This window comes from Schistocerca cancellata, chromosome 1 (assembly GCF_023864275.1).
Source record: "Schistocerca cancellata isolate TAMUIC-IGC-003103 chromosome 1, iqSchCanc2.1, whole genome shotgun sequence".
In the NCBI taxonomy this organism is placed as follows: Eukaryota; Metazoa; Arthropoda; class Insecta; order Orthoptera; family Acrididae; genus Schistocerca; species Schistocerca cancellata.
The window spans coordinates 558,318,688-558,338,225 of NC_064626.1; the positions used below are offsets into that span (position 1 = coordinate 558,318,688).

Here is a 19,538-nt window from a genome sequence, read left to right on the forward strand (position 1 = left end):
GTACTGGGTCCATTCTAAGGTCGAGTGCAATTAGTGATGACTTATAATCAGATGTTTTGTTCGTACATTGTCATTTTCAGTTGTAGCTGATCCTTTGGTCAAGAATATTTTGGTCTTGAGGCGTATTCCACCTCTGGAATATGATGTGCACACTGTCAATTAATTAGCACCCTATGCTGTCATTAAAACAATTCACTTGCATTTGCATCACTGACTGAATGGGTATTAGGTAAAGCAGTGGATTTTCAGGCCTACATTCGAGAGGTTTCTTGAACAGACAGTAGCAGGGATTCCATGTCACGTCAATTATCTTGACAATATCTTAGTCACTAGTCATACAACAGAAGGACATTTACACAATCTATATCATGTTTTTGCAATCCTTGCACAGAGAGGTCTTAGGTGTACTTTTTCCAACTGTGTTTTTCTTCAACCAGTGGTCACTTATTTAGGTTACTTTCTCAGTGAAGAGCGCCTTCAGCACACCACAAAATATGCAAAGGCCATTTGGAATATGCTGTATGTAAAACCATTAAGGATCTTCAAATAATGAATTACTATGCACAAATTATTCCCCAGGCAGCCTCCACAGCTACTTGCTAAATCATCTCTGTAAAAATTGAGTCCCTTTTCAATGCTCTGAAGAGTGGCATAGGGCTTTTCATAACTTAAAATCAGCCCTCCAATGAGTATACTGTCATGTGACTTACCAGCCTCATTTGTCATTTGGTGTTGGCAACGTATGCATCTCTACATGACATCAGGCCTGTTCTCTTTCATAAAAAAAGTTTTTATGTCAAAGATGTTTACACCAGCTCAAGAACATTATTCACAGATGAAAAAGGAAGCACTAGTAATTATTTATGGTGTCCATAAATTTCACATTTTTGTATGGTCACAAATTTCATCTTATTAGTGACCATTAAGCACTCTTGTCACTTTTTGGACCTAAGGCAATATTGAAAGAATGTAATCATATTGCTTCATTGATAGGCTCTATATTTGACAATTTTCAATACTTAATTCATTATCACACTTACTCTCATCATTATGAGGCACTTCGTCACAATCCAGAAGGTCCCAAACCTTAATTTGAGTTTGTTTCCAGTTAGAGAGCCCCGGAGCAATTACTTGATGATTTCCTCCTCAATTCCTGGGAAGTTGTGACAGCATCTAGGAATGACCAGCTGCTTCAATAGGCTCGCAATATGTCCAGCGGGGCTGGTCTACCATGCTCTCCAATGCAGAACCACCTGGTCTCTATTAATTTTGTTCATTTTCCTTACCAACTTCAGGTTAAGCAAGTTGAGCTGCTCGTAGTAGAAGAAAATCAGTGCCAGGTGCTGGTGGTGCCATACTGCCTCCAACATCATAGTGCTGACAAAAGAATTGAGACCAACTTCACAGGCCCTCTCTTGGGGTCCATATAGTTATTGTTGTGGACTCCTTCTCCCACTTCCCATATGTCATCCGATTTCAAAAAGTTTTGCACTCACAATGTAACTAAACACCTTACCACATCCCCTTTCCATTCAGCCTCAAATGGACTGGCAGAATGATTTGTATGCACTTTCGAGATGCAAATGCTTAAAATCTTATGGTTTGCTAAGTGCTCCAGTGCTAAATACTTTCCTAGTTTCTTACAAGTCCATGTCTGCCACTGTAAAAGCCCAGCAGAGCTCCTTCTTGTGTGCCCTCACAGGACGCTTCTGGATCATCTCCTGTGTCCATCATGGAACATGAAGCACTTGTAGCCAAACTATTCCATGTGAGTACTCCCCCAAGGATTAGCAACAAAGGAGTGTCCCTTCATCACCCAGTACCATCCCAGAGTGGAAAAACTGAACCACATCCTTCACCCGGGCCAGAAATGAGGTAATTCACCAAACTGCCGTTCGACCAATACTTGAGTATTCCTCCTCAGTCCGGAGTCCTTACCAAGGAGTATTGACAGACTGACAGAGGAAATAAAGAAGATGCAAAGAACAGCAGTGTGTTTTATCACCAATTGATATATTAAGCAGTTTCTCCTCCTGCACACCATTTGCAACAGTGTGCCAACTGAAATTTGATGTTTCCCAACTGAATTTTGATGTTTAACATCCAATTAAGTTATTGTTTTATGAATTCTAGGTAGCATCCTGTAGTTCCAACCTCATTTCAGACCATACTTAAAATGTTTATTTTCTCTGCATGCTAAAACTTTTACGCTATGAGTGTTTCCCATTTTGTATAAGAGGTAGTCAAATGAATCGTGGTCACTAGTATAAAGTAACAGTAATGATTTTATTAACTGAAAAATGCAGCTATACACAGTACACATACTCAAAAATACTCACAAAAACTGTTGGCACATTTATGCCAACGCGACACTAGCCAGTCAATTCCATCCTTGAATAAGCTAGTAAGCTGCTGTCGGATCCAGGCCTGGACCCAGAGACACACTTTGTTGTCAGTTGCGAATCGATGTCTGCAAATACGTTACTTTAGAGGTTCAAACACATGAAAGTCACATGGTGAAAGGTCGAGACTGTACGGTGGATGTTCCAGCATTTCCCACCAAAACTGTTGCAATGTCGTCTTTGTCACATTCGCCGTGTGTGGGCAGACATTATCATGCAGGAGGATAACTCCACTGGAGAACATGCCTCAGCGTTTCGACCTGATGGCTCATCTAAGGTTCTGTAAAGTGGCTTGACAATGCTGAGCATTGATGGTGGTTCCCTGTTCCAGGAACTCTACAAGCAGTGGGCCCTTGTGGTCAAAGGAGGACATCATGAACTTTCCAGAATTGGTGTGCACAGCCTTTGATTTCTTTGGAGGTGGTGAAGACTGATGCTTCCACTGCTTGCTCTGATGCTTGCTTTCCGGTTCAAAATGGTGACACCACGTTTCTCCACCTGTGACAATACGCAACAGAAAGCTGTATTCCTCCTCATGATAACAATGCAGATGACTCCAAGGCAGTGCCATTCGAGTACTGTGCTGTTCGGCAGTCAGTTTGTGGGGAATCCACTGTGCACAGATTTTTCAAAAGCTCAAGTGTTGAAGCATTATGGTGTGGGCGCTGGCCAGTAACTGATGGATCTTTTCCATGGTGAATCTGGGGTTTGTGACGTTTGCCTGCTTTATTTCTTCATTGATGGTCCTCGGTGCTGACGTGCTGTGTTGTGATACTGGCTGAAAAAATAGGGGCTGGAAGTGGAGTGATGACTACTGTAAATGATGTAGCTGACATGTGCACAGTTGCATTTCACTGTTCTTTACTTTCAATGTTCACAACACCCCCAATATTACACAGTTATATGGCCACCACACTATTGGTTAACTCTCGATAAGCCTCATTAATAATTTGCAAGCAAACATTCACATACTACTACAAAGGTTTACTGTTGAACATCTATGAGCAGTAAAAGCCTAACCACACAGTTCACAGCTATTGTAGTACAATACGGTACACACTGAACAGACGCTGTCATTGTTTTAACACACGGCCTAATTGTGTTACACTTATTTCACGGATGCATTGTTGTTGATCTAACCAATACAGGTTTCTCGTCTGAAACTTGGCTGTGGACTGATTGTCTCGGGACCAAAAATCAAGCCCTTATATATCCTCACAATAATAGGCACTGAAACTACACATCGTTTGATGTTTAATTTACAAAACGTACAAAAAAAATTTATCTCATTAAATTAACAGAATACATCGAAAAATTCATTCCTTTTAACGGTTTCTTCTAATACAAGGGTTAGGCCAAATTATTTGTTTAAATGATGAAATTAACAGATATCGTTATGCAAACTATACTTTTGACAAAACTGTTAATTACTTTGGAATTAATTAAGGGCTGGCTTTGCTAACATGTTTTCAAATAGAGCAAACTAGAGCCTTGAAGAATACTATTATTAGTTGTACCTCCAAATGTTTATAATTAGCACAGAACTAATATTTGTTTGGAAGTCAACAATAGAATTTAAGTTACAAAACTATCACTGACTTTCACCCTATAGTGAAAGTATTAACTAGGAATAGTCAAAATAAATTAGAAAATCAATTACATACCGGTACATAATACTAAGCATAAAATTAGATCTGGTGTTAAATTCTTTAAAACGGAGGGCCAACCTTTCTCTTTTATGAAAATGCAGATTATACTCACATATGTTAATGGTAATCAGGTTAAAAAAGAAAAAATGAATCTTAAGGAGGCAGATGTCAAAACAAGAGGGGAAGTGAAAATATCCCAGCTTGCTTCATCACAGATTGTCCAAGACTAAAGCATTCACTTCTGCAACCATGTCCGGTGTGATGACATGATGAGCCTGCCCAGGACAAGCATCATCTTCCAGTGACTCATGGCCCTCAAAGAATCATTTGTACCATTCCACAACACTTGAATGACTCAGACTATACTCACCATACACAGCCTTCATCCATTGATACATTTCACGGCCTTCAACTCTCTCTTCCACCAAAAATTGAATCACTCCTCGTTGTTCCTGCTTACTCGCCTGCATGTTTGGTAGTGGATGATAACTTGCGTGGCCACCTTCTCTTCGGCATGAAACCATACTGACTAGGTTTCACTTGAATGAACCTCATGTATATGGTTTTCAGGTACAGGCAAACTACTCACAAATACAGTATGTAGTACAACAGTTTTGATTTGAATCTGTGATAACTTGTGGCAAGTCTCCTTGTTCGTATTATTTTTCAGATTTCTTGCATATGTGTCTGTACGGCTGGCATCTTTCACCTGATAAATAGTTGGCAAGAATCCAGACAGATGTGACAGGTATTATTTCTTATCAAGCATATGGTAATAATACTCATACAACATAACAATAATCTCCTCGTCGTCATTGTCGTCGTCGTCGTCCTCCTCCTCCTCCTCCTCCTCCTCCTCTTCTCCTTTTCACTTCGTGGACTAGGCTTTAAACCATGTCCAACCTTTGATGAATAAATGGTGGATAGGGAGTCATGGATGCTTTTCTTTCTACCTTAACATGAAATGTAGCACCTAGGATGGCTGCAGTAGGCATCAATACTTCAAAAGCTGAAGAGATGAATGAAAATTTGTACCAAGGCTGGGATTCGAAACCAAGTCTCCTACTCACTAGGCAGATGCACTAACCACTATGCCATCCTGACACAATAGCTTTGTACAATTATGCGGACTACCCTAGGGTGGTGTGCAAGGGTAGTCCTGCCCAATAGGTAGATGTACGAGGTGCATTCAAGTTCTAAGAACTCCAATTTTTTTTCTCCGGACTGGAAAGAGATAGAAACATGCACATTGTTTTAAAATGAGGCCACGTTCATTGTCAATATGTCCCAGAGATGGCAGCACCGTACGGAAGATGGAATTTTACCGCCAGCGGCGAGAATGAGAACTGTTTTAAATACTTAAAATGGCGATGTTTTCCTTACTTGAACAGCGTGCAATCATTCGTTTTCTGAATTTGCGTGGTGTGAAACCAATTGAAATTCATCGACAGTTGAAGGAGACATGTGGTGATGGAGTTATGGATGTGTCGAAAGTGCGTTTGTGGGTGCGACAGTTTAATGAAGGCAGAACATCGTGTGACAACAAAACGAAACAACCTCGGGCTCGCACAAGCCGGTCTGACGACATGATCGAGAAAGCGGAGAGAATTGTTTTGGGGGATCGCCGAATGACTGTTGAACAGATCGCCTCCAGAGTTGCCATTTCTGTGGGTTCTGTGCAGACAATCCTGCATGACGACCTGAAAATGCGAAAAGTGTCATCCAGGTGGGTGCCACGAATGCTGATGGACGACCACACGGCTGCCGTGTGGCATGTTGCCAAGCAATGTTGACGCGCAACGACAGCATGAATGGGACTTTCTTTTCGTCGGTTGTGACAATGGATGAGACGTGGATGCCATTTTTCAATCCAGAAACAAAGCGCCAGTCAGCTCAATGGAAGCACATAGATTCACCGCCACCAAAAAAATTTCGGGTAACCGCCAGTGCTGAAAAAATGATGGCGTCCATGTTCTGGGACAGCGAGGGCGTAATCCTTACCCATTGCATTCCAAAGGGAACTACGGTAACAGGTGCATCCTACGAAAATGTTTTGAAGAACAAATTCCTTCCTGCACTGCAACAAAAACGTCCGGGAAGGGCTGCGCGTGTGCTGTTTCACCAAGACTACGCACCCGCACATCGAGCTAACGTTACGCAACAGTTTCTTCGTGATAACAACTTTGAAGTGATTCCTCATGCTCCATACTCACCTGACCTGGCTCCTAGTAACTTCTGGATTTTTCAACAATGAAAGACACTCTCCGTGGCCGCACATTCACCAGCCATGCTGCTATTGTCTCAGCGATTTTCCAGTGGTCAAAACAGACTCCTAAAGAAGCCTTCGCCGCTGCCATGGAATCATGGCGTCAGCGTTGTGAAAAATGTGTACGTCTGCAGGGCAATTACGTCGAGAAGTAACGCCAGTTTCATCGATTTCGGGTGAGTAGTTAGTTAGAAAAGAAATTGGAGGCCTTAGAACTTGAATGCACCTCGTACTAACCACTAAGCCACCCTGGCACAGTGGCTTTGCACAACTGCACTGACTACCCCAGGGAGGCACGCTAGGTTAGTTCAGGCAGTTGTGCGAACTGCTGTGACAGGGTGGCAAAGTGATTAGCACATCTGTCTATTGGTTCGAATCCCAGCCTTGGTACAAAGTTCCATTCATCGCTTCAGTCTGAATAAACACATCTTAGGTGTCTGATACTTGAAAAGGTCTCTGGAACCATATAGTATCCCCCATGTTGCTAAATGCTGACATGCTATTCCAATATAGTCAGAGAGCCTCTGCAAAGCTGTTCAAGTTTAGTGGGAATACCAAGTGGGCTAAGACGTGAATGACAATTTGGATTGAGGAAGAAGGCAAGCTAAGATAGTCCACACAGTTGTACAAAGCACTGCTCAAGGGTGTACTGGTTAGCATATCTGCGTAGTGAGCAGGTGGCCTAGGTTCAAATCCTGGTCTTGATGCAAATTTTCATTTGTTGCTTCAGTCCACTTAAACACATCACCGATGTAAATAGTTACACATTTCTGTAATCACAACCTCCCTATTTGCAGCTACTAATATTCAACAAGAATGATGGATGTTCTTCACAGATTCGGTCACAGGTAATTTACTCATGCTTTCCAGCAGAAATAAGATACTGCTTATTTAATTTCTTTTCTACCCTGTCAACTGCTGCAGACTTAACAAAATTTTGGCCATTTTTGCTTTGGAGTGTCACTGACTACAGTTGATGTGATGAGTAAAAAACAAATAACTTAAAATGAGGTCACTTTGACATATAGAAGGGACTGGTGACCTTGATATCTACATAAATCATAGAATTCACAGCAGTGGCCACATTTTCTTTTATTTTTTAAGATAATCACACAGTCATTAGCTCAAAAAACTAGCTCTACTTCTAGTGCCAAATTCTTAACAATTTACTGAGAATTATTTGGAAAATAGTTATGGTAACACCATTCGAAGTCTCTTAATCGTATTACCCAAATGAAATAAACAGGAGTATTTCAAAGAACTATATATTGGCCAGGGGATCTGCAGTCAGCAAAGCTGATAACTTTTCTGAAACTTGCATGTACATAATCAGTATATTAATAATCTCCTATAACGCAGAATTTGTTTAATGGCTACTATTTCACTACCTGTCTGTCTCATAAATGAATATTGTGGGTAACAAAGTGAATACAATATCAAATAATTTTACATCACTGCTTCAAAGATTTGTTGCCAAAATTAATATTTTTCCAGCCACATACAATTTTCAGTGTGTCACCTCACACAATTCAAACATGTAGTGCCCACAATGTTTGTGATGCGGAATTCTATGGTCCTCTACTCTATGATACATGCTACAACAGATTAGCATCAAAACAGTTAAACTGTGTCTACATCTCAGAAGCAAGATGTCTTCACTGAACATTTCTGTCTGTATTTTAAAGGCTTCACATAGTTAAACTCTTCTAGATGATACACTGCTCACACATATTAAGGAACATAAACTATATTCCACAGAGAATACTAGTTTTTACACCACTTACCTGAGATTTGGAAAGAATTTTCAGAGCATATTTTTGATTGGTATCTCTCTTACAAGCTAAGTATACTTTTCCAAATGCTCCACTTGATATAGTGTCAAGTACCTGAAATGGAAAGAAATAGAAAGTAAATGTAAGATACAAGGTCAACAAGTAAAAATACAAATTACTGAATCAGATTTGAGAAAAAATTGTGTTGAGTCTACAACATGCATTACATAAAAGTTGAAAACAAAAATGCATGAGAGACTGGAGAGAAGGAGTAGATAAACAGCTGATATTAATTTATCACAAATTTTATCACTGAAATTCAATAACAATGTGCACACAAATTGTCTCTCAGACCCTCTGCAACTCTTGAAAAAAGCTGCATTAAAAGAAAATATAGCCTATTCACAATGTCATAGTACAGAATCAAACAAATAGAAATTATTTACTGGCAGAGATAGTACAAAACTGGAACAGCAGTATAGGGGCTGAAAAGATGAGGAAGAGTATAAGAGAAAAAAAATGCAAACTGAAAAGTGGAGGTGAAGTACAGAAAACACACACACACACAAAGACAAATTGAAAGAAAAAAAAGTAAGTGCAGTAGATCAAGATAAATTAACTGCTGTAAGTAAAAAGTAAGAAATGGAAAACTTCGCCTAAAAATGAAGAAATGTTTCAACAGAGCTGCCAGGAACATTTCAAAAGCATTACACAGTTTGTGAATAACTATTACCATTGCATGTTCGGTCTGACTACTACATTAGCTGTGAGACAAAAATCAGTTTAATCTGGAGTACAACTGTTTTATGACAAGTCTCTCTGTAATCCTACTTAAAACTTAAATTAGAAAAATATCAACTGCAGTCCATCACAGTATATTGCCACAGCAGAGTTCACAGTGTGTCAGTGTGCTAATGAATTTTGTGAAAGGTGAATATACAACACACCATTTACTCATTATATAACCATAGGTTCCAACAAGAATGGGAACACTAAACAATGTCAGACAAATCAAGACGTACATTAACAGAGCATTGTAGCTGCCAGAAACTAATTCCACAGGTCTATTAACAAATTAATTATGATTAAATTGACATATTCTATTTGTTCTTACACGGTCGTAACTGAAGATCATACAGATAAGGTTGACAGAAAGCCGCTGATTTCAAAATTGTTTCTTCCTTATTTCTACTATAGGTATATATCTGTAATTTACTCGTTACTGCTTTCTTAATGTTTACATGACTACAGTAATGTTTATTAAAAAGCTAGCTGCATCCTGTGGTGTTACCCATGATTAAATAGTTATTTATAAAGAAACATTAATGCCAAAACTCGCTATCCACACGTGTGCACCATCCCAATAGTTATCGCTTGGAGTTATTGAGATACAAGCCACTTGTGGCCCAGCAAACCACAAACCACATCACACACACACACACACACACACACACACACACACACACACACACACACACACACACACACACACACACATTTAAGGAAAAATGTTTTTACATGACCGAGTATCGAATTACAAAATATGCCAGGAATGGCAAAGAATAATTTCAGGACTGTTTGCAACATGCCTAGCATGGAAAAGATCATAATTGTCTTTATGTGTACGGAGAGCCAGAAACCTATTGCAATACTTCCCTGTAAACAATTTTCTGAGACTTCTTGTTCTCTGTGTGTATGTAGAAATTTCTGGCTCTTGACACATGCAAGCAGCCAACATAGAGCTGCCCATATGAAGAATATTGTGTGGCCAGGTGAGTACCTGCCACTTTTAACATTTGTTCATAGCTGTTATTTACAGTGATTGAGAAGGCCAATTACAAGTGCAACTGCAAGTGTTTGGACTGGAAAGGCAAGTTTGGTACTATGATAGGAATTTGTGGTATCAACACCATCCCCCCTTCGGCTCTGCTCGTAAGGATGGTGGGCTGCTAGATAAGCATTCTCAGCTTCGTGATGCATAGCCTGCTGCCATTGCAAAATCTGGAATGGTTACACATCAGTATGACAGGCGAACCCACTTTCAGCTCCAACTTGTGACATGCCACCCCTGCCACCTTTAATGAGTTTACAAACTCATGATGTGTAGATGGTCACCTCACTAGTTATTTGATCAATAATATGTTTCTTGGCGTTTCCCACTGATTCATTCTTGGGCGCCAGTATTGCTCTTTCACATAACCACTCCTTGTTGCTCAAGGTTATCTTCCAAGCTTACAACATTGCAGAACTGGCTTTCAAAATTTATTAAGCTTCCTACATCCACTGCCATGCAGCCCAGCAATCTCAAGGAGGTATTGGGCAAAGCACCCAAACTCAATAGCTGCAGAGCAGTTGTGAAGTGCAATCTTTCTACAGTGGCATAGACTTGAGGCACACAATGATCTCACTTGCCAAAGTACCTTATCTGATGACCAGTAGCATTTGTTGGAAGTTGCGTGCAAGGATGACAACCTCTCCACCCATCAAGATTTGGTTACCATGGATATCTTGCACATTTTGACTGTGTGCCTTGCTTGCACACTTGTGTGACACTGACCATTCATCCCACAAGATCAATTTGCACTGTGGAAATACAGTGGCACAACCCCTGCTCTTGCTTATATTGCAAGTGGGTGTTTCCTCATTCGCAAGGTTCAGCAGAAGCTTCGACACTGGCAGTTCTTACTCTGCTGAGCAAGGCCACATCCATCCCAGAAGATGCACAGCTAGCACAACATTCCTGTCCCTGTAGAACTGCACCGTACCAATTTTAACATGAATGTCTTGCCAACACCCCAAGGTTTGTCCAAGAAATTAAGACCTCCTTCTCCATTCCCCACACAACTCAAAATGTTATTAAAAATGTGCTTTTGCTCTGGTAATAGCTGGGGTTCAGTCTGGGCGGCTTGAGCCCCAAGATTGTAAGTGAGCTCCCTGAGCAAATCAGTGGAAAACTCTCCTGCACATTGTGGGGGGAGGGGGAGCATGCCAAAATTAGACTGCCATTTTCACACCACTGAGAAAACTTTGTCTTCAATAAGTGTCAGCACTCATCACTGGCCTGTGCTGTCCCTTGGTACCAGTGTGCGATCTCTACTAATAATGTAGTTTCATATTTTGTTCCAAAATGTCACATGGTTCAAGAGTCCACAGGTGTTCAATATGATAGTGAGGAGCTCTCTCAACTTGGCTGGCAACTGGCACAATATGCCATCCTCCATCATAATGTCCCAAAGGCTATCATCTTCCAAAAGTCCCATCACATGTTTCCTAAAACGTGGCTTTTTCCTGTCCATCAACTATTTCAAGGGCCTGAGAACTGATGTGGTCCAGACACAGGTCAGGAGCAAGTATACACAATAAGAGTGTTACAAGCACGGTGTAAATTCTGCCCAGGGCATCTGCCACCTCCAACATTGCCAAACTTCAGTGGCGATGCCCTGCATGAGGCACTTCCATTCTTTCTGTGACACAGTCCATGTGTAATATTTTGGCACTTCCACACATGGCAATGCTGGGCAACATAGTCCATTTGGCACAGATGGAAAAATGCAGTGAGGGCGGCAGTGGGCAGTGTTGATACTCGATCACGCAAGTTGGCCTCAATGAAGTACACACGCTCACCACTGGGAAGATACACCATGAGATTTGTCACTGTTGGGTGTCTCTTGTGAAATGGCAAGCCCGATATCCATCTTGCACTTTCTTGCTGCTCACATCTACACTTCATCTCTTGGGTCAATGATAGCATAGCCATAATGATTCACAATAAATATCACCTGGTCACTGCTTTTTTATGTACACTGACAGAAAAAAGTCACAACACCAAAAAGTAATTAATGTAGAGTAATTTAATTTGGGGCAACATGTGTAAGTAATTAACACTGCAAGATCATAGGCTAATCTATGCGTGAGACAAGCCATTGCAAATGTGAAATGCTAGTACATTAATAACAGGTTTCACCATCAGAATGTTGAATGCAAGCATGTGAGCAATGCACAGGTGCAGTATGTCAGTTTGTGGGATGGGGTTCCATGCTTGCTGCACTTGGTCAGTCAGCACAGGGATAGTTAATGCTGTTTGTGGATGACACTGGGGTTGTCGTCGAATGATATACTATGGCATTGAGTATAGAAGTGTTGATGAACCGCTCAGTGAAAATTAGTTTATAGCATCGGTAAAATTTGTATTATGTAATGAAATAGTTGAAAATGGAATAAGGATATGTTCCGTTTCTTAAAGTGATATCAGACAGAGTGCTTCGGTGTTACAAAGTTTTGTAATTCGTTTTGTGAATGTGGAGCACATACGTGTAATGGCCATCAATCTGCAGTAGAAATGTACGCCACCTGGCTCAAAGAAAGTGTGTCGATGTCTCTTCAGTGTGATATGGAGAAGTGATCAGTATTCACATATACTTAAAAAACCATGAAAAGTGTCACAGGTATTTCAAATGCTGTTACTGACAAAATCAGTCATGAGTTTGATAAGCCAAAGCAGGTTGTGCATCATAAACAATGTGAAAAAAATATTAGTGCCTACAGAAACATGTAATCAATTCAGTATACTTGATGAAGAAATAAGTACACAAATGACTGTAAACAATATAAACAAACATGTGCAGAAAGAAAAAACAACAGGCCTAAAAGTGCAAAGTGACAAACTCAAAGTGAATATACACTCAGACAGTCATGAACATGGCCTAGTGGAAATTTTATGTATTGAACATGGAATAAATGCTACTTCTTCTGTAAAACCAGGTGCACCAATGGCTGAAGTATCAAGAAACACAAAAGATGAAAAAGTCTCGATGTACTATAATAATTGGGTGTGCTAATGACATATACATAAATGAATTAATTAAAGCCACAAATAACTCGAAATGAACCTTGAGTTGCAACAAGAACACATCAGCAGTTTTTGGAATTCCACACAGACACGATCTGATAGAAAGTTCTAGTGTGAATGTAGAAATTTCTAAGGCAAACAGACAGTTCAAAAAATAATAATAATTATGCAAACCATTCCTCAACATACGTTTCTTATCTCTTGATTTCTTGCAGAGAGAGAACTTTACTAAACATGGTTTGCATTTGGATGTAAGTGGAAAGTCACTCCTTGGACACAAAATTGTACAATTGCTAGATAAAAAAATAATAAAAAGACCATTGCTGTACTGAGTACTCCAACATCAGCAGCAGTACCCACTCCAGTAACAGCACAAACGACAGCAAAAGCACAACCAACACCACAACCAGCTTCATCTTCAGCACCACCAACAATGTCAGCAATGAGTACTCCAGGAAGCACCACAACAATCTTAGGAACAACACCAGAAGCCCAACCAACACCACAACCAGCTTCAGTAACCACTTCATCAGAACCAACAGCAGCAGCAGCAATAATTTCTGGGCTACCAATTGGAAGAAGTGTGAGGCAGCCAAATCACCTCAAGGATCTCTTGTGTCAAAGAGCCTCAAGAAAGCAGCATTAAGATAAGTAATAAGTTATTTAAGTTTGCATCTCATAATCAGCTTTCAGTCCTTCATCAAAATTACAAGGTTTACGCAATAAGTTGGGTGAACTTGAAGTCTTGTTACGTGACAGTTTTAACCAAGTATCTGTTATATGTGTCAGTGAACAATGGTTACAAAACTCTCAAATATGTACAGCAGCCCTTCCCAAATTTAAAATCATAAGCAGTTTTTGTAGGCAAAAGTACACATGTGGAGGTGTATGTATTTATGATAGAGACAATCTTAATTCTAAAGAAGTAAAGTTATGCAATGTGAAGTGTACAGAAAAAGAATTTGAATACTGTGTCTGTGAACTAACTGACAGTGGGAACATTCTTTAAAAAAAAAAAAAAAAAAACCTTGAGGATGTTACGAACGAATTGAGACATAGGTCAAAATCAACAATTGTACAGGGTGATTTCAATGTCAATTTTAGAAATTACAACTAAACGTTTCGCTGAGACATTTGGTCAGCATTACTGCACAAACTACCTAAGCTTAGTGCCCTCCCCAACACAAACTTCAATTCATTTTTCCCTTACATATTGTCACTACTGCCAGGGCTCTCCGATATTGGCAGGCACCCCAGCATTGGAGGTAATGGTACAAGGACGTCCCATTATGTACAACGCTGGGGTGCTTGCCAATATCAGAGAGCCGTGGCAGAAGTGACAATATGTAAGGGAAAAATGAATTGAAGTTTGTGTTGGGGAGGGCACCCAGCTTAGGTAGTTTGTGCAGTAATGTTGACCACTGTACTGCAGTGGTGTAATGGTTAGCATTTCTGCCTAGCAAGCGAGAAGACCTGGGTTTGAGTCCCGGCCACAGCACAAATTTTAATTCATTTTGTCTGCTTCGATCATTAATTTTAGACATAATAATAATGCACACAAGGATCAATTGCTAAATCTCTTCTGTTCGTATAATTTAGAAGCTACAATATACGATATCACCAGGTACGGAAATGGGTGTGAGACAACACTTGATCAGGTGTTTATTAACAAAGAGACTTGTAGTTATGAGGTTGAAGTAACAGATATCAGTTTCTCTGTCTACATGGCAATCAAGCTCTTACTATAAAATATGGTTAAGAAAAAACATAACAGCGGAAACTACATAGAAACAAGATACATTAACGAAAGTAGCCTTAGGAAACTTCATAGCATGTTGCATGGTGTTGAAGCCCACAGCTCGTGGTCTAGTGGCTAGTGTTGCTGCCTCTGGATCACGGGGTCATGGGTTTGATTCCAGGCTGGGTTGGGGATTTTCTCTGCCCAGGGACTGGGTGTTTGCGTTGTTCTTGTGTTGTCCTCATCATTTCATCATTCTCATCCTCATTTGCGTAACGGGGTGGCAACAGAAAGGGCATCTGCCCTCCCCTTAATTTAACCCAGCCAAATCTGATCATAACCATGCCGACTCTGTGAAACTGTTGGACAAAGGCATCAGGAAAAGAAGAAAGGGAGAAGTTGCATAGTGTTGAATGGGACAGAGACACAAATAAAGCTGTAAAATCTAAATATTAGTCATTTTTCTCTGATTATAAATACTGCTTTGATGTCACTTTCCCCCCTTAGAAAAGTAAAAATCTCTCTCAAATCTAATTAATGGTTAACTGTGTGAATTAAGAAAAATTGCAGGCACTCTTATAAATCTGTGTTGGCATTCAAAGTGTAATGCATCATTAAAGCCATATCTTAAGTGCTACAGGAAAGTCTACAGAAAAGTTATTCATGCAGCAAAAAAACTGAACAATGATTTTAAAAATGTTCAAATGTGTGTGAAATCTTATGGGACTTAACTGCTAAGGTCATCAGTCCCTAAGCTTACACACTACTTAACCTAAATTATCCCAAGGACAAACACACACATCCATGCCCGAGGGAGGACTCGAACCTCCGCTGGGACCAGCCGCACAGACAATGATTTAATTATCAGAAAAGGCACCAATAAAACCAAATCAGTCTGGAAGGTTATAACCATTACATAGCTAAATCCAAGTGACAAACAACAATTTTACCATAAAAAAAGAAGGAAAAGTTGTTGAAGACCCTCTATATGTTGCCAATATGTTCAATATTTATTACATTAACACTGCTCAAAATCTCATCAAGACCCTGTGGAACTCAAAAGTTAGTAAGTCAAAAGTTCCCCCAAATGAAAAGACAATGGTTTTGTACCCAGTTACGCATTCAAAAGTAAGAAATGCAATCAATAAGCAGAAAAATAAAATGTCCTGTGGATGTGATGGTACTCCTGAAAAGGTCACAAAACATATATGGTTATAAGCTATGCCCATTCCAAGGTTCATCCAAATCCACCCAGCCGCTTCAGTGTGAAGTAGTGACAAACATACTAACTAGGCAAAGAAAGAAAATGAGCATTTCCTAGTTTGGTGCAGTGTAAATTTTTTATTTGTATGTGCAACAACATCCGTCACATGTGTACCTGTCACCAGTGGATACGCTCACATATCATAAATCCAGCATCACTAAAAGCTCACCATGTTCTTCATGTACAGGCACGACGTCTGTCTGTTGTACAGCATTTAAATAAGACTGTCGTGTGTCTTCAAGCATCTCAGAAGCCATAACATATGACTGAGACTCAGTGGTTAAAATGCAATGAGCTTTCATGGAAGAGGACTGTATTAATTACATTGAATCATATGATGTAGTGCATATTAAACAATAAAATCATTTTCACAAATACGATCAAGTTCGAAAGTCAAAGAGTAAATAGCTATTGCTACGAGTAATTATTTTTCAACATTTTGCACTCTATAAATATCATGTATTACACATTTTTAAAAGTAGCCCATGTTTTAATTCACTGTATAAGCTACTCCCTTCAAAATCTGTATAGCCATTTCTGAGTGAAAGAGTAACAAACATACTCGCACACACGCTTTCGCACTTATAACACATATGTGATAACAGATACCTGTATGCTATAAAAATAGGGGCCTATTTATGGTGAAAAAGGGAGTACTTCAGTCACTGAATTTAAATAACAAATATACATGTGCACTCCCTTGTTATTGGGACTGAACCTTGCTGCCACCATTGGGAAGCAATTGTGCAGTGGCCTATGATTTAAATGTGGCATCATTACTGTCACATTTACTCCCTGGAAACTCAGTTTCACTTGTCTCACTGTGTTTATAATACTATGGATTGTGAAACTTCTACACAGATTAAAAATGTGTGTTGGGCTAGGACTATAAGCCAGAGACTTGTCTTTCGTGGGCAAAGTTCTTACTACCTAAGCTATTCAGACAACTCTTGACCCACCTTGTCAACTTCAAATTTGCTGGTTTCTCTCTTATATCTCAACATTCCAGATTGATTTTGCTTTATTCTTAGGCTAAAACCACACCACGAACCATGGTAGAACTTCACATGGAGGGATGGCTTGTATACCTCAACTATACTGGTAACAGTGCTATAAATGCAGCCACATCGTCTACATCTACGTCTATACTTTGCAAACCATCATGAGGTGCATGGCAGAGGATGCATCCCACTGTACCAGTTCTTACAGTTTCTTCCCATTCCACATATGGAGCGCAGGAAGAAAGATTGCTTGAATGCCTCTGTGCCTGCAGTAATATTCTAATTTTATCCTCACAATCCTCAAGTAAGCAATACACAGGGGATTGCAGTACATTCCTAGTGTCATAATTTAAAGCTGGTTCTTGAAACTTTGTTAGTAGACTTTCTTGGGACACTTTACATCTATCTTCAAGAGTCTTCCAGTTCAGTTCCTTCAGTATATCTTGATACTCTCTCACAGATTAAACAAACCTGTGACCATGCAAGCTGCCCTTCTCTGTATATATTCAATTTTCCCTGATAATACTTTTTGGTCCAGGTCCCACACATTTGAGCAATATTCTAGAATCGGTCACAAGAGTGATTTGTAAGCTATCTTCTTTGTAGACTGACTGTACTTCCCCTTTATTCTAGCAATAAACGGAAGTGATCATTCAATTTCATACTACTGCAAAGTGCTACATCCAGGTATTTGTATGAGTTGGCCAATTCCAACAGTGCGTAACTGATATTATATAGTCATCGAATACTACGTTTTCTTCATGTTGTGAAGCGCACAATTTTACATTTCTGAACATTTAATGCAAGTTGCCAGTCTTTGCACCATTTTGAAATCTTATCAAGATCTGACTGAATATTTATGCAGCTTCTTTCAGATACTATTTCATTACAGATAACTGCATCATCTACAAAAATCCTTGGCACACAGTGAATATTACCTGGAAGGTCATTAATATACAAGATGAACAGCAAGTTTTCCAACACAATTCCCAGAGGCACTCTTGAAGTTACTTCTACATCTGACAACTCTCCATCCAAGATAACATTCTGCATCCTCCCTACCAGTAAGTCCTCCACCCAATCACAAATTTCACTGGATACTCCGATGATCACACTTTTGACAATAAGTGTAGGTGTGGTACTCAGTTAAATGCTTTTTGGAAATCAAAAAATACTGCATCTACCTGACTGCCTTGACCCAAGCTTTGATGTTTTCGGAATCAATGCTGGTTGGCTTTGAGGAGATCATTCTGTTCAGAGCACAGAAAATGTTATAAGATTCTGTAACAAATAAATGTCAAGGATATTGGACTGTAGTTTTGTGGATCAATTTTACTACTCTAGACGGGTGTGATATGTCCTTTTTTTTTTTTAAGGAATTGGATATAGTTTTTTGTTTGAGGGTTCTACAATATATTATAGTTAGAAGATGGGTTGACTCATCCACAAATTCAGTATAGAATAACATCATAATATCAGAGAGGTATTTGGGAGAGGCCACAGAAAGATATTGTTCCTGAAGAGAAACAGCAGTCTTTTCAGTGGTCACAGAGCAACAGTCTGGATGACTGAGAGATCTGACCTTTTAATATTAGTCCACTTGGCTTTTCTATGCCAGTACTATGAATGGCTGAAAGCAAAGGGAAGCTACATTTGTTATATTTCCTGAAGCCCTGCAGCTGTACTTTATGGGTTAATGATGATGGTGTCCACCCAGGTAAAATTTTCCATAGTTAAAATGTCACCTCATTTGGGTCTCTGGGTGGGAACTACTCAGGAGGATGTTGTCATACTGCCTTTGCACAAGTCAGAGAATAGAATGTTTGATACTTTAAAGGGAAGAAGGAGAAATGGATTGGTTGAAGTTGGATACAGAGAGGCGACAAAAGTCATGAGATACCTTCTAATATCATGTCAGACCTCCTTCTGCCCAGCATAGTGCAACAACTCGACAAGGCATGGGCTCCAGTCCTTGGGAGTCCCCTGCACAAATACTGAGCCATGCCGCCTCTATAGCCATCCACAATTGTGAAAGTGTTGCCAGTGCAGGATTTTGTGCAAAACTGACCTCTCAATTATGTCCCGTAAATGTTCAAGGGAAGTCATGTCAGGTGATCTGGATGGCCAAATCCATCACTAAAACTGACCACAATGTTCTTCAAACCAGTCGTGAACAACTGTGACCTGGTGACATGGCTGTCAACATACAATTCATGAATGGCTGCAAATTGTCGCCAAGTAGCCAAACATAACCAGTTCGAGTCAGTGATTGGTTCAGTTGGATCATTCCATCTAAACACAGATGACTGTGTTATCCAGCTACCATCAGCTTGCCACCACTGGCTTGCATAGTGCTTTGCTGACAACTTGGATCCATGGCTTTGTGGGACCAGCACCACATTCAAAGCCTAACATCAGCTCTTACCATCTGAAACAGGCACTCATCTGATAGAGACTCATCTGACCAGGTCACAGTTTTCCAATCATCTAGCGTCCAACCAATATGATCATGAGCCCTGGAGGTGGACTGCAGGCAATGTCAAGCTGTTACCAAACACACTAGTGTTCATTGTCTGCTGTCATAGCTCATTAATGGC

The 19,538-nt window shown here is 39.9% G+C and overlaps 1 protein-coding gene across 1 annotated transcript in view; it reads right to left on the minus strand.

The window, feature by feature from the left end:
- The window catches only part of LOC126190726 (serine/threonine-protein kinase S6KL), a 274,027-nt gene that overhangs the window by 205,980 nt on the left and 48,509 nt on the right, over positions 1-19,538 (minus strand). Inside the window, exon 4 of the mRNA XM_049931257.1 lies at positions 8,102-8,203. Within this exon, the coding sequence (XP_049787214.1) occupies positions 8,102-8,203 (102 nt within the window). The remainder of the gene's footprint in view (positions 1-8,101; positions 8,204-19,538) is intronic.